General features: G+C 46.2%; 6 protein-coding genes across 6 annotated transcripts; 3 read left to right on the top strand and 3 right to left on the bottom strand.

The window, feature by feature from the left end:
* Window positions 1-515: 515 nt before the first annotated feature.
* Window positions 516-3,044, bottom strand: RhiXN_00799 (asparagine synthase; the record flags this gene model as incomplete). Its single annotated transcript, XM_043320618.1, has 16 exons — window positions 516-857; window positions 1,007-1,093; window positions 1,147-1,212; window positions 1,263-1,286; window positions 1,337-1,625; window positions 1,680-1,751; window positions 1,804-1,961; window positions 2,022-2,066; window positions 2,119-2,132; window positions 2,186-2,303; window positions 2,359-2,380; window positions 2,432-2,535; window positions 2,587-2,604; window positions 2,656-2,704; window positions 2,760-2,868; window positions 2,933-3,044. The coding sequence occupies 16 exons, from the start codon at window positions 3,042-3,044 to the stop codon at window positions 516-518; spliced, it is 1,629 nt and encodes a 542-aa protein (XP_043179630.1).
* A 468-nt stretch (window positions 3,045-3,512) lies between these two features.
* Window positions 3,513-5,070, top strand: RhiXN_00800 (tubulin-tyrosine ligase; the record flags this gene model as incomplete). Its single annotated transcript, XM_043320619.1, has 5 exons — window positions 3,513-3,951; window positions 4,007-4,179; window positions 4,230-4,329; window positions 4,404-4,726; window positions 4,780-5,070. 5 exons carry the CDS (start codon window positions 3,513-3,515, stop codon window positions 5,068-5,070), a joined length of 1,326 nt encoding a protein of 441 aa, XP_043179631.1.
* Window positions 5,071-5,185: 115 nt separating this feature from the next.
* Window positions 5,186-7,545, bottom strand: RhiXN_00801 (WD40 domain-containing protein; the record flags this gene model as incomplete). The annotated part of the gene is made up of 10 exons (XM_043320620.1): window positions 5,186-5,246; window positions 5,301-5,781; window positions 5,832-6,084; window positions 6,144-6,205; window positions 6,264-6,349; window positions 6,400-6,517; window positions 6,571-6,681; window positions 6,735-6,834; window positions 7,078-7,211; window positions 7,269-7,545. 10 exons carry the CDS (start codon window positions 7,543-7,545, stop codon window positions 5,186-5,188), a joined length of 1,683 nt encoding a protein of 560 aa, XP_043179632.1.
* Window positions 7,546-8,119: 574 nt separating this feature from the next.
* RhiXN_00802 (FAD-binding domain-containing protein) lies at window positions 8,120-9,877 on the top strand (the record flags this gene model as incomplete). Its single annotated transcript, XM_043320621.1, has 6 exons — window positions 8,120-8,396; window positions 8,452-8,632; window positions 8,688-9,165; window positions 9,218-9,518; window positions 9,575-9,658; window positions 9,714-9,877. 6 exons carry the CDS (start codon window positions 8,120-8,122, stop codon window positions 9,875-9,877), a joined length of 1,485 nt encoding a protein of 494 aa, XP_043179633.1.
* A 156-nt stretch (window positions 9,878-10,033) lies between these two features.
* RhiXN_00803 (mitochondrial carrier protein) lies at window positions 10,034-11,229 on the top strand (the record flags this gene model as incomplete). The annotated part of the gene is made up of 7 exons (XM_043320622.1): window positions 10,034-10,299; window positions 10,352-10,388; window positions 10,440-10,470; window positions 10,527-10,587; window positions 10,639-10,759; window positions 10,812-10,984; window positions 11,034-11,229. 7 exons carry the CDS (start codon window positions 10,034-10,036, stop codon window positions 11,227-11,229), a joined length of 885 nt encoding a protein of 294 aa, XP_043179634.1.
* Window positions 11,230-11,402: 173 nt separating this feature from the next.
* Window positions 11,403-12,506, bottom strand: RhiXN_00804 (maintenance of mitochondrial morphology protein 1; the record flags this gene model as incomplete). Its single annotated transcript, XM_043320623.1, has 5 exons — window positions 11,403-11,657; window positions 11,719-11,856; window positions 11,924-12,019; window positions 12,081-12,197; window positions 12,255-12,506. The coding sequence occupies 5 exons, from the start codon at window positions 12,504-12,506 to the stop codon at window positions 11,403-11,405; spliced, it is 858 nt and encodes a 285-aa protein (XP_043179635.1).
* Between the last annotated feature and the right edge of the window lie 161 nt (window positions 12,507-12,667).

The following is a 12,667-nucleotide window of genomic DNA, read 5'->3' on the forward strand; positions in this document are numbered from 1 at the left end:
TCACCTAGAGTGAATGCTGGTGGGTACTCAACGCGCATCGTGTGATATTGCTCCGTAATCTACGCATAATCCATCAAGGCAGCCCAAAATACTCGTCAATTCCTGCTCGCGACAATGACAGCAAGTTGCCTGGGATTGCTGTTGTTCTCCTTCTACTCTCACCCCCCACTGGGAGCGCTAGTGGTAATACAAACTTGCAAATCTTCCCCCTATACGATTCAAGGAATTGCGTAAAGTAAAAATAGTAGAGTTCGATATTTACGTACCTTGTCGTCGCACAATAGAATATCTACATGCAATGAGTCTGAATCTTCCCGCTCTTTGGGGCTTGGGAAGAATCCGCCATCAATATAATCGCTGTATGCTGACACCATATCCAATCAAAGTGGCAAAAGGCATGATCCATCAAACTGATTCGTTCTGTGGAGCGGCCGCGCGTCGAGCCTACGCCCCCGTTTCGACAAAATCTATGCTTTTTATATAAACATACACGTTTTCCCACTTTCCCTTGATATTCACTCAAGCACAACATGCCCCTTTTTTTCGGAAGTACCGCTATCCATCCGTGCACTTCGACTTCCAAACTGCATTGCTCTCTTGGTTCTCCTGCTAGCCAGCATGAGCCCCAGACGCTCCGCAGCGAGCCGAAGAAGTGTCTTATCACCTAGCCCCGCACCCAGCCCTTGCTCCTGAAGCGCGAGCCGTGGATCGACCTTGATCTGCACTGGAAGTTGGGCGAGATAAGAAACAAGAACCAGAGAAAGAAACGGGTAACGAGATTCGCGACCATTGGCCGAGATTACTCGATCGTCTCGTCCTAAATTTCGGGCCGGGAGTCTGTCCAAGTCTAGCTGAAGCTATAAAGATAGTAAGCATATAGTACCTTTGACAAGTACTATCCACTTGCCTCGGATATGAGTCTGTCCCATCCCCCCTGAGTATATGCTACCCTGTGACGCGAATACCCACCCAAGAGTTCGTCCGAGCCGAGCCCGCTAAGCAATACCTTTGCAGGGGTCACATAAACATCCTCCTCAGATCCATAAATTACCCCTTTCCCCCTAGAGGCAAAGTAAAGAGCGTTTGCTAAACTCTATGCCCACAGGATGGTGTCAGATTCATAAAAGCGGTGTAGGACTAACTAACCAGATCCATAACTGTATTAGAGGGATGCATAAGCGCCGTTACTCTGGGCTCCTCTTGTTTACATTCCTACTCTTCTTTAGTTGATCAAGTAACGGAAGAATTAATTATTTGCTCACATCATACGGGACATTGACGCAAACCTAGTACCATTATTAGTAAAATATCGTCCCTGCCATTGATATATTCTCACAAAGTTCCACCTACGATGAGGGCATAGCCTGCGTAGTTCATCAAGCTGCTCTAAGCCCGTAAGTCGATCCGGGACATCATACGTTCCCATTTTTGGAAGCCTATCAACGCTTAAAACAGGAGGCTTTGCTGGAATCTCTAGCGCATGAGTGCTCTTCTTTCGTTCCTTTTTGTCACGCTTTCCTTGGGCTCTGGCCTCTTGGACGGCTTGATTTTGCGAAGCGCTGAGAGTTCGTGGATTTTCAAAACCTACGTTGAGGAGATCGATAGGTTCATCACGGGGAATATGCCTATGTTTTATGGTTTCAGAAAAATAGAAGAAGAATCAGTATCATGTTACTAACCGGTCAGCCAGGTAAGCTACGATTGCCGAATCAATGCCTCCTGAGAATAACACACCGAGACGGGCAACCGGCCTGGGTAATGCATAAGCAGGGTCGTATGTAAATTCTTGCAGCAGGTTTTTACTTTTGGTCTTGAAGTAAATCCACATTGTTGCTTGGGATATTTTCGACGCGAGACCTAACGCTATTGTCTAGCTGAGAAATAAAGTCATCTATTTGCTCCAGAGAGAGAGGGCTCGAGGTCTCGGATGGCATCTCGCGATTGAGCGTCTTCCATCCGTCCTATCAACATATCTATCAGAGACCCCACCAGCATATTCTTGGAAATGAAGGTTAGCTCACAAACACCGAGTTGCTTCGTGGAGTGAACGTCAAACTTTGTACGCACTGAAGCGGAAAGTCAAGACAAACCTATTGATTGCCTTGCGGAACGACACACCTCGAAAATTTTCCCTTCAGAGATATTGAATATATGCCATCAGTAGATATCTCCTCGTAATTTATACCTCTATGGCTTGATGCAGAACATAAGAAGAAGATAGGCTCTGATGGAGTAGGGAGGTGAAGGAGCAGCGACCGCTGACCCAGCGGGTCACGAGCGAAGTGGAGCGTTCGGCTTGGTTTCTGTTAGGCCGAGGTTAGAAGCCACAAAAGAATATGAGCCGAGATACTTGCTTACGTGCAAATAAGTAAACGCATATCTTGAAAAATAGTTAGTCAGGATACTTATTCTAGGACGGTAGTTGTCATACGGGCCCTCTAATTCCGATAGGATATCCCTCAAAGAATCTATATCTCCTCGGCTTTTTTCAATCAAGCTAAAAAGCTTTAGCCCGTCGTTTTCGTCGTGTCTGACCTGCAGTATTACGTTGTAGCCCCTGCTTTACTGACAGGACTGAGTACGTACGGGTATACCATGGAATATCTATACGTCCTTATTTTTATAACTATGAAGCCGTGGCAATTAAATGCTCACCTCTCCATTCCAAGCAAAAATAGATCCATCATTGCTGATGTGGGGTTGACTAATGGTCAAGGTTTTTAGTTAGAGCTTATTCGATAAAGTCAATTAGTACATACCGAGTGAGTCCTCGACGTCCATCCACTCCTCTAAGATGCAACACCGAAGAAAAGAATACGGTGTCTAGTCCATCGTTCAAGACAGTTGTAGAATCAGACCAATCTGGGCCTGGTGCCAGTCTTTAGTATCATTTGAGCTTATCGACCTCTTATTGACTACTATGGTCCCTTACCTCGTTCTATGCATGCAGAGCACAAGTTTCTCCAAATATCAGTGTAATCACCGAGCGGCGACCCTTTATGGGCCTTGTCCGACTCAATTATAGCCAAAGCTATGCCGCACATGTACCGTCGATGCTTGATCGTAGACTCCGACAAAAGAAAACGGATCACGTGTATGCTCCGGCTCACTCTGGCTATAGCATTTAACCTAATTTATGGAAACCATATACAACCCACAATAACGGCTTCCGTGTGCAGCTGGCTTGGTATGCTTGCCTATCGTCTGCACCATATCACATATGTTCGTCGAATGCTCATCCAGGATGAAGGTATTTGACTGGAGAAGGCAATTACATACTGGCCGCCAACCGATTCAATAATGCTGAAGTATTTGAACTCACCCTCGCATTCTTCGACCTTAGACTACTTTGTCGTTATTTCAGGAATGAGAGTGTCCCTTGGCCCGTTATAACAGCCTACCTTGGGGAGACTAGCGTGGATTGACGACCCCACTATTACCTAACTGACAAAAATTAATTGCAAATATCCTGCATAAAGGTCAGATCACCCCTCGACATCAATATTAGTGCAATGAGAAACTTTGCTGCATACATAACTTGGCCTTCAAATAATATCACCAAAATCGTCAAAGATGCATTGCACGAGATAGGCGGCCCAGAAACGATATCCAACAAACCTCCAGAAGAGAACACTGACCCTGGCCTACTGCTTCAATGGTCGACTTACGATTCGCTAGTTCACTCGCTGACACTTGAATACCCTAACAACGTTCTTGCTTCATCTTACAATATAAGAAAAGCGCTAATACGAAAGCATTTCTTGTATCAAACTATCACCAATTATCTTGCTAAAACACCTGAATCTATTCTTCGCAAAGCCATACCTCAAACATGGCCGATCGATATATCTTTTGCTGATGAGCTTGAGGATGCTTGGGCGGATGAGCTATGGGATCTTTCCGTAGAATTAGAAAAGGGTGAAAAATACTTTATTTTGAAACCAGGGATGGGTATGTATCTCCTACCACTGATCTACATTATATACCATTAACTACAGACATATAGCCGATAGGGGACAGGGTATTCGAATATTCAATAGTCGCGAAAGTTTGCATAGTATATTTGAGTCATTTGAAGACGATAGTTCAGACGAAGAAAGCACCGCGTTGGATGAGGATACTCACGGCAACTCGAAAACCGCTGTCATAACATCTCAGCTTCGGCACTTTGTCATCCAAGTACGTCTTTCGCTCTTTCTTCATAGATAAGATGACTGAGAGAAATCTAGGAATATTTAGATAACCCCCTATTGATAGATCCAATGCAGGCAAAACTGGGTCCATTGGCTTCTTCACCATCCAAGGATTCACTTGAGGGCCGCAAGGCGAGTGCGTTTTTATGCTTTCGGGATCTGAATACTGACCCACCATACAACAGTTTCATTTGAGGGTTTATTGCGTAGCTTCGGGTGCCTTGAAAGTCTTTATGAGCTCAAATACCCTTGCGCTATTCGCTGGTAGCGCATATGCTTCACCTTCCTGTAAACCCGGAGACTCGCCGAATGACATGGATCTATCCGCGCACCTCACCAACACAGCACTCCAGGATAGCGTAGACGAATCAAGCGTTCGGTTACTCAAGGAACTAATCGGGTGTGATATTTTATCTGCGCAGGGAATAGGCACAACGTTCTCCTTGGAAGACGTTCAGGGTATTGAAGACCAAGTATCTGAGATCCTTGCTGAAACATTCAAAGCAGCCCTAGCTAGTGCAATTCACTTTCAGGTACTTTCTTGTCTTATTAATTATCATCTAGCCTCAAATATATTCACTCATAGGTGCTACCCAACGCATTCGAATTGTTTGGGGTGGATTTCTTGGTGACACATGCCACCAAACTTGATTCCGAATCTTCTAAATTTCAAGTCCATTTACTTGAGGTCAATGCCGAACCTGCTATCGAGCTTACTGGTGAACGCCTCAATTGGATTTTGGTAGATCTGTTCAAAGGAATCGCTCACGCGTGCGTGAAGCCGTTCTTTGCATCTGCTAAACCGGTTTCGGACCAGGACGAAGAGCCTAACCAGTGGCTGAGAAAGTGCCTAGACATTGAAACAAGAAAATACTAGCAGGGGGTAAAATAAACCACATACAAAAATGATGTGTAGACACCCTGAATGATCATATAATTGAATTTGTTATTCAAAGAAGATTTAAAATGCGATCAACCACTGAGACTCATTTTCAAGTTTCTCGGACGAGCTGGGGATTTGGAAGGTAGTGGACATTTCCAAGTAAGTCGCCGCTAAGATAAGGGTAAATTTAAGCAAAATAGATGTGTTGCAAGTAATTTACTCACGCAATGAGTGGAAAGAGCTGTGGGTCTTCACTTCCTATTAAACATCCGATTCCTCCACCTAACCTTGCGATTACCCGACCCGACTCGCTCCGCCTCGTATCCCATACTCTCACACAATGATCTGCACCACCTGAAACCAAGGTTTCCGACCCAAACCAAACAACCCCTTGAACACCAAATGAGTCTGCACTGGTAACAGGACTCTGGTCTATATCGTGCCGGAACACTCGCATACACCCTTTCTGACCGAGCCAACGTGTATCTAGCACATTCACAGAATTGTCCGCCCGCGAACAAGCAAGCTGTATACCATCTGGAGACCAAGCAGAGTCGATGATTTCACTATCCACCTCCGATTTTGATGATGGGATGCCAATTTCAGCTATCCTTTTCCAACCCATCCTCTGAGGGTCGTAAAGTCGAAGAACGAACCTTTTGGGGTTCCCGCCCCTTCCACTTCCTGTAAAGGCAGTTCTGGTACCTACAAGGCCATTTGTTTCATGTTTCATCGGAAACAGCGCATACACATACCTATAGGATCCACAGAAACGGTGCAACACGACTCCGAGTCTGTGGACACAAGGCACTGGCCAACTTGACCATCAATTAGTACGAGTTTTCCGTCAATTCCATCGTCGGCTTGTGCCCCACAAACAACGTTATCACGGGAACGGCCTGCCCCCCAAGAGGCATTGACAATGTTTTGGCCCTTTTTTTTCAAGTACCAATGATATTTTTTCTCCAACAATCCACCGGTGGCAAAAAGCTTGAGACTGAAAGAAAACTGTAAGTAATTCATGTAAGATTAGCCAAGGTGCAACTTTACCCCCTACGACAACCAACTGCTACAACGCCACCTCCTGGATGAAATTCCATACAACCTGGCTCCTTGACTGGCGCGGTTCCTATTTGGTTTATACGAATATTCAATTCACAAGGTTTGGTAGTCTGTATATCACTTACCAACATACTCAACTGTATCTTCATCTTCGTCAATATACCAGTGTTGAATAGTGCCATCATGCCCCGCAGACAGCAAGGACAAGTGGCTGTAGTAAGTGTGAGAATAGTTACAAATGAAAAAATGAGCGTGCCATACTTTGTAGGGTCAAACGATAATGTGACAATTGAATGCTGTCTCCTTCCTGGCTCTGGCATATCACAGTCACTACGTCTGGTACGAGACTCTGTTATGTGCGCCGGAAGGTCTCGTGCCCCTACCGAGGTCAATACTTAAACTAAAATTCTCGTTCAGACTCTTGGGACTCACTCTGATCCTTGACTTTCCACAAGACAAGCCCTCCTCCGTCATATGCAGCCGATTCCTCATATGTTCGACCAACAGCTACATAGCCTTTGGATTGTGCAATATAATTAACCGCTTGCGAAATATATCAATATATACTCGTAATACGTTCAAGTGTTAAATCTTACCGCCTCTTGGGGCGTTCATCCCAGGTATGCGGGTCATTGGTCGCGAATAGAGCACTGCAGTCTCCATGTATTTGACAGCCTCCCTGCCAAGGTGGCCCTGCTGAAATTTCATACGAGTTAGAAATGGCATCGTAGGAGCCAATCTAGGAAGGTACTACAGTAGCTTAGACTGGTTATTTGTTTCGTAAGCAAGAACAACACTTGCCAGTGAGTTCGCGATAACATTAGCGGGCCGAGATGAACGAGGCTGGTTAAAGTTGACTCGTGTTTCGATGAAAGCACCTGCACTCCTTGAACTGGTGCATTCTTCATGCATCCAACTCATAACAGGAGGTCTCCATACCATTTCGGGCTGTTCGTTTTGTATAATCTCGTGGTTGGGTGCAACAGCTGGAACAGTCGACCTCACGGGAGTTGTGGGGTCCCACAGCTCAAACCCTTCCGGAAGAGACTCTTCATCAGTGTCAACGCCAAGATCTTTTCAGCAACCGTTTTAATTATATCGATTTTACAAAGAAAAAAAACAGACACTACCTTGAGTTATAGAATGTGTGTCCAAGGGGATTATAGATGTGGCGGAGGTGCCATTCAAGATGGGTATACTTTTCCCGTTATCCAGTGCTCTGTTTTGTTTGCTCACTACTCCAACAAATTCAATATCGCTATCTGAGTCTCCATCCAGCATAATTACGTCTGGCTCGCTATCACTGTCTATTATGATCTCCTCGCGCTTAACATTGATAGCCGATGTCGAAGAAGTAGGCCTCTGGAGGTGAGAAGAGCCCATTCTAGAAGCCCCAACCCGGTTCATGATGGTGTATTTCAGTCAAATATCGAGGCGAAGGTGGCGAACCTGCACAGAAGCTGATTGGTCACGTGTGTCGCGGAGGCTGGGAATCAAAGACAAGGCTTGAAAGAATATTTACTCCGCACATCTATTTAATCCATAAAGCACCAATCAAGGATTACTGTTAGGGTATTCTCGAACGCTGATTGATACGCATAGCGTGGTATTATTTTGCCCGCAATCGCCTTACAAGTCCGATGGTCTTCCTAGGCTTAATTGAGTATAGCTCTCTTCCACAATTGTGCTCATCAATGTTCCCGATCCTCTTAGTATGGCATCAGCGTGTAAGCGATGTGAGTTGAGTATGGCACGCAAGACAAGTCAATCATCTCGCCAAGGTTTGGAATTATCCAATCACGTGGTTTCATGGGCTTCGAGCAGACACTTGGATTCCCCAGTTCCAGGTCCCCCACAAAAGCGAGACGATTCAAGCCGAGTCTTCTCATTCACAACCATCATGTACTCTCGGAAACTCTGCCTGTCTAGCTTTCGGTATGCCCTTGCAAGGCAGCGCTTTCAAGCTACCCGTTCTATGGCCATGGCCCCTCGGGGAGATTATGCCACCTTGACCGAGGATGACATCAAGCATTTCGCTGGAATATTGGCACCCACGTCTATCATATCTTCCCTTCCTCCGTTTAACAATCCTCAGAATGAACTGGACACCTACAATGTTGATTGGCTTGGGAAATATCATGGGCGTTCCAAGCTCGTCTTGAAGCCGAAAACGACGGCCGAGGTTAGCGCGGTCTTAAAACACTGTTACAGTAGGAAGCTTGCTGTTGTTCCTCAGGGCGGAAACACAGGCCTAGTGGGTGAGTGCCTCTTGGATTCTTATCGAACTTCTTCATTGAACCCTTGGAATAATAGGCTCCGGAGTACCTGCAAATGACGAAATTATCTTAAATCTAGCGAACATGGCGAATGTCAGATCTTTTGATCCTATGACAGGTATCATAGTAGCCGAAGCCGGGTGTATACTCGAAAGCCTGAGCAATTATCTGGCACCACACTCCCATATCATTCCCCTCGATTTGGGTGCCAAGGGCAGGTGAGCCCTATCAATATATGTACTTCGCATATGGTCACACTTGATATCTCTCCAGTTGCCAAATAGGGGGAAATATTTCTACAAACGCAGGTGGGCTACGCGTCTTGAGATACGGTTCTCTGCATGGCTCCGTGCTTGGCCTTGAAGTTGTGCTTCCCAACGGAGAAATCCTAGACCAGCTTTCGACCATGCGCAAGGATAACACAGGTTACGACCTCAAACAACTATTCATCGGGGCCGAAGGGACGCTTGGTATCGTTACCGCTGTATCCATTCATTGCCCCCCTGCACCTCGGGCACAGCAAAACTTGGTACTGGCTCTACCGTCATACAACCAACTGCCCGAAGTGTTTAAGCTTGCCAAGACACACTTGTCGGAGGTACTCTCAGCATTTGAACTGTTTGATCGAGAATCATATGAGCTTGTATGCCATCACACCGGTAGGCGTGGGTTAGACGAGAACGAAATCGGAGATAGCGAGTGCTTTGTGTTGATCGAGACCAGTGGTGGGCGAGCAGAACACGATGAGGAGGTATGTATGAGATTATTCAGGGTGCATACTCTAATGCGATATTTGGAAACAGAAACTTGCATCACTGCTAGAAATCCTCTATGACACATCGTCATCGTCTTCCCCTCTGATCAACTCCGGAGTTCTTTCGCAGTCCGCTGATCAATTCTTCTCCCTCTGGAGCCTGCGTGAGGGTGTTCCTGAAGCCGCTGGGAAAACAGGCAAAGTATACAAGTACGACATTAGCGTGCCTGTACGCGAATTTATGAATGTTACCAATATCGTGAGGAACCGGCTACAGGAAAAAGGTCTGTATAGGTCAGGCCCCAATTCCCGAGTGTCGCATGTCATGGGTTACGGGCATGTAGGAGATGGTACGTTAGTATTATTGAAAAACTGGGATCATCAAGCTCACGATGCTCCATGACAGGAAACCTTCATATCAACGTCGTTGCGAACGCATACACCCCTGAAATTGAAGCAGCACTCGAACCTTTTGTCTTTGAGCTAGTTCGTAAGTCCAAACAATCGCACTCAACGTGACCATCCTCACATACCCGACTCCCTAGAATCTCATAAAGGCTCTATTTCGGCTGAACATGGTCTCGGCCTCCAAAAAACTCAACATTTGCACTACTCCAAGGGTCAAGTTAGTCGGGATTGGATGAGAAAAGTTAAACTTCTATTCGATGATAAAGGAATCATGAACCCAGGAAAGGTCGTTGCAGTTTAGTATTTAGGAAAACATATATTCATAGATCTATTAAGGATAGGGAAAAGACATCATTTTTGTTCGTCGGCCGATCTCTGGCGCTTAAGTTAGCTTTAATTAATCCCGCTCCGGAAATCATCTACTGTTGCATTCTGACGAGCGTCCACCATTATCATCATGGCGACAAAGAAGGATACTAAGCCGTGGCAGTCTCTAGCAGCTGGTACATTCGCTGGAGCAGTCGAAGCATTCGTCACCTACCCAACCGAATTCGTCAAAACTCGTTCCCAGTTTGATGGAAATAAGGTATATACTCAACCGTTCATCTCGACTCCGAACCGGAGCTCATCTGACGTGAGCCCTCTGCCTAGCAAAGGAGGGCCCCATAACGATCGTTCGAAATACTTGGAATCAACATGGTATCCGAGGATTTTACTCTGGGTGTACGGCATTAGTGGTCGGGAACGCTGCCAAAGCTGGTGTACGGTTCGTTAGTTATGACAGATTCAAACGAGCACTTGCGGATAAAGATGTAGGTTTGTTGGAGCTTGAATATCTAGAAATACTGCTAATCCTAAGACAGGGAAAAGTCAGTGCTCCAAGGTCATTAGTTGGTGAGTTACCAATGACGCGCGACCAAATGGCCTCACTCATGGTTCGATGCTTCAAGCCGGGTTGGGTGCGGGGATGATGGAAGCCATTTTTGCAGTAACACCGTCTGAGACAATCAAGTTCGTGCCCTTGTCTATTATAATCTATCTATGCTGATATTATAATATCAGGACAAAACTCATCGATGATTCAAAACTCCCTCAGCCCAGGTTTCGTGGTCTGATCCATGGGACCGGTATAATTGTTCGTGAAGAGGGTATCCGAGGAATATATCGTGGACTGTTCCCTGTTGTAAGTGCCCAAAGTGCACACAATGGGGCCAATACTTACACTTTATCAATAGATGATGCGCCAAGGGGCCAACTCTGCCGTACGATTCACAACTTATTCGACTCTCAAGCAATTCGTCCAAAGCAATATGCGCTTACGCGAAGGTGTACCACTACCAAGTAGCGTAACTTTTGGAGTAGGTGCAATTGCAGGCCTTGTTACAGTGTATACGACAATGCCGCTCGAGTAAGTTCTTATCATCATTTCATTGCCACGCACATCTCATATGGAGCAGTGTCATCAAGACCCGCATGCAATCCCTCAAGGCTCGCTCACAGTACAAGAACTCATTCGACTGCGCTTACCAGACGTTTGTCAATGATGGGCTCTTGAGCTTCTGGAGAGGAGCTGCTCCTCGCTTAGCCCGATTAATGGCAAGTCGCCTCGAAATTGATGTCCTTCGCTCTACTAATTCATGTACTCACAGCTGAGCGGAGGGATCGTTTTTACAGTATACGAGAAAGTAATAGTGATGCTTGGGGGCAAAGAAGTTGCCTAAAATCACAGTCTATATGGAAGAGTGGGTAACTAGACAAATACACCATGCAGTGTCCCAATTTTTATGACATACTATTACAACAAGCCAAGCAAAATCTGTCTCTATCTATATGAGTGTGTCAGGGATCCCTTCTCGAGCCGTACGCGCTGCCAGACCAGGGAGCATAAATTTCCACGTTGCGCGGTCCGATATGGCGCGCTTGATACGCTCTTCAATCATCTGGTGAATTTTGGGCACATCGGCGAGTTTGGCTCGCGAGCCGAGGAGAGAGGTCGTGCGTAGCTCAAGGTGAAAGTGTGGGGATAAGGTAAGTGTGACCGAGGGAGCAATTGCGGTAGGGGAGGGTGGCTTTATCGTGGCCTAGAAACCCCGGTAGTCAAAAAATTGACCACACATACAAGAGAAAATAAATGCAACTCACGTTGCCGGAGAACAATGATAGAGATAGTGTCAAAGATACGGGAAGTCGCGCAAACATCGGCATCGGATAATTAAACAACACAGATGTCGAAAGTGAGACCGATACCGAATCAATGTAACTCAAATTACATTCTGCGACCTATTCAAAAACTAGATGTCAGTCAATTCGGTCACACGCAAAGAAAAGATAATCTCTCGAAACGTACAAATCCATTCGGGTCATTCAGATCCGGAACAAGTCTCGCCTCGCTAATCCTTGGCGCACTCGTTCCCAAATCAACAGAATGAATAATGATGTTGTCCTGTTCAAAAATCCATGTGTTAGTTTCTATGGTGTTGCGCAATGTATAAAAAGATGCGGACCATAATATCGGATTGCAACGTTGCGTTTGCCCATTTTTCGATTCTGGCCCGTGCAGCCTCGTCCCCGGCACCTCCCTGCAAGTTTCCCTTCAACTCTTCACGGTAGGTTTGTACGCACTTGGGCAAAGCTGTGAGCCGTCAGTCCGGACTGTCCCTCCAAAATAGGACGCTCACCAAGTTCAGCAGCAAATTGAACCATTCTGCAGTTTCCGCGTCTCCGGTCCTCCAGTCCCCCTCCTCGATCTTGGCCTTTTCCGATTCTTGGGGTGGTGGTCGAACTGGCAATGGAGCAGGGGTATGCACAGGCTGAGTCTTGCCCGAGTCCAAGAACAAATGTCGAATGATAACCCCCAGTAATAGCAGAATCGACAGTTGTCCGACGACAAGGCCTTGGGTAAACGTAGGTGTCAACGAAAACAACGACATGGTCAAGCACCAGAGCACACTTTCCCAGCCTGGACACTTGAGAGATTCACCCACGAGGCGGGGACGGGGCTATCGTAAATATAAGCGCCTGGCGTCATCCTAAAACTGATCATGACACATTTCACCATCACTGCCGGCCAAACAAATCCCGCCAGCAGGTG

The sequence above is a fragment of the Rhizoctonia solani genome, chromosome 4, assembly GCF_016906535.1.
Source record: "Rhizoctonia solani chromosome 4, complete sequence".
Taxonomy (NCBI): Eukaryota; Fungi; Basidiomycota; class Agaricomycetes; order Cantharellales; family Ceratobasidiaceae; genus Rhizoctonia; species Rhizoctonia solani.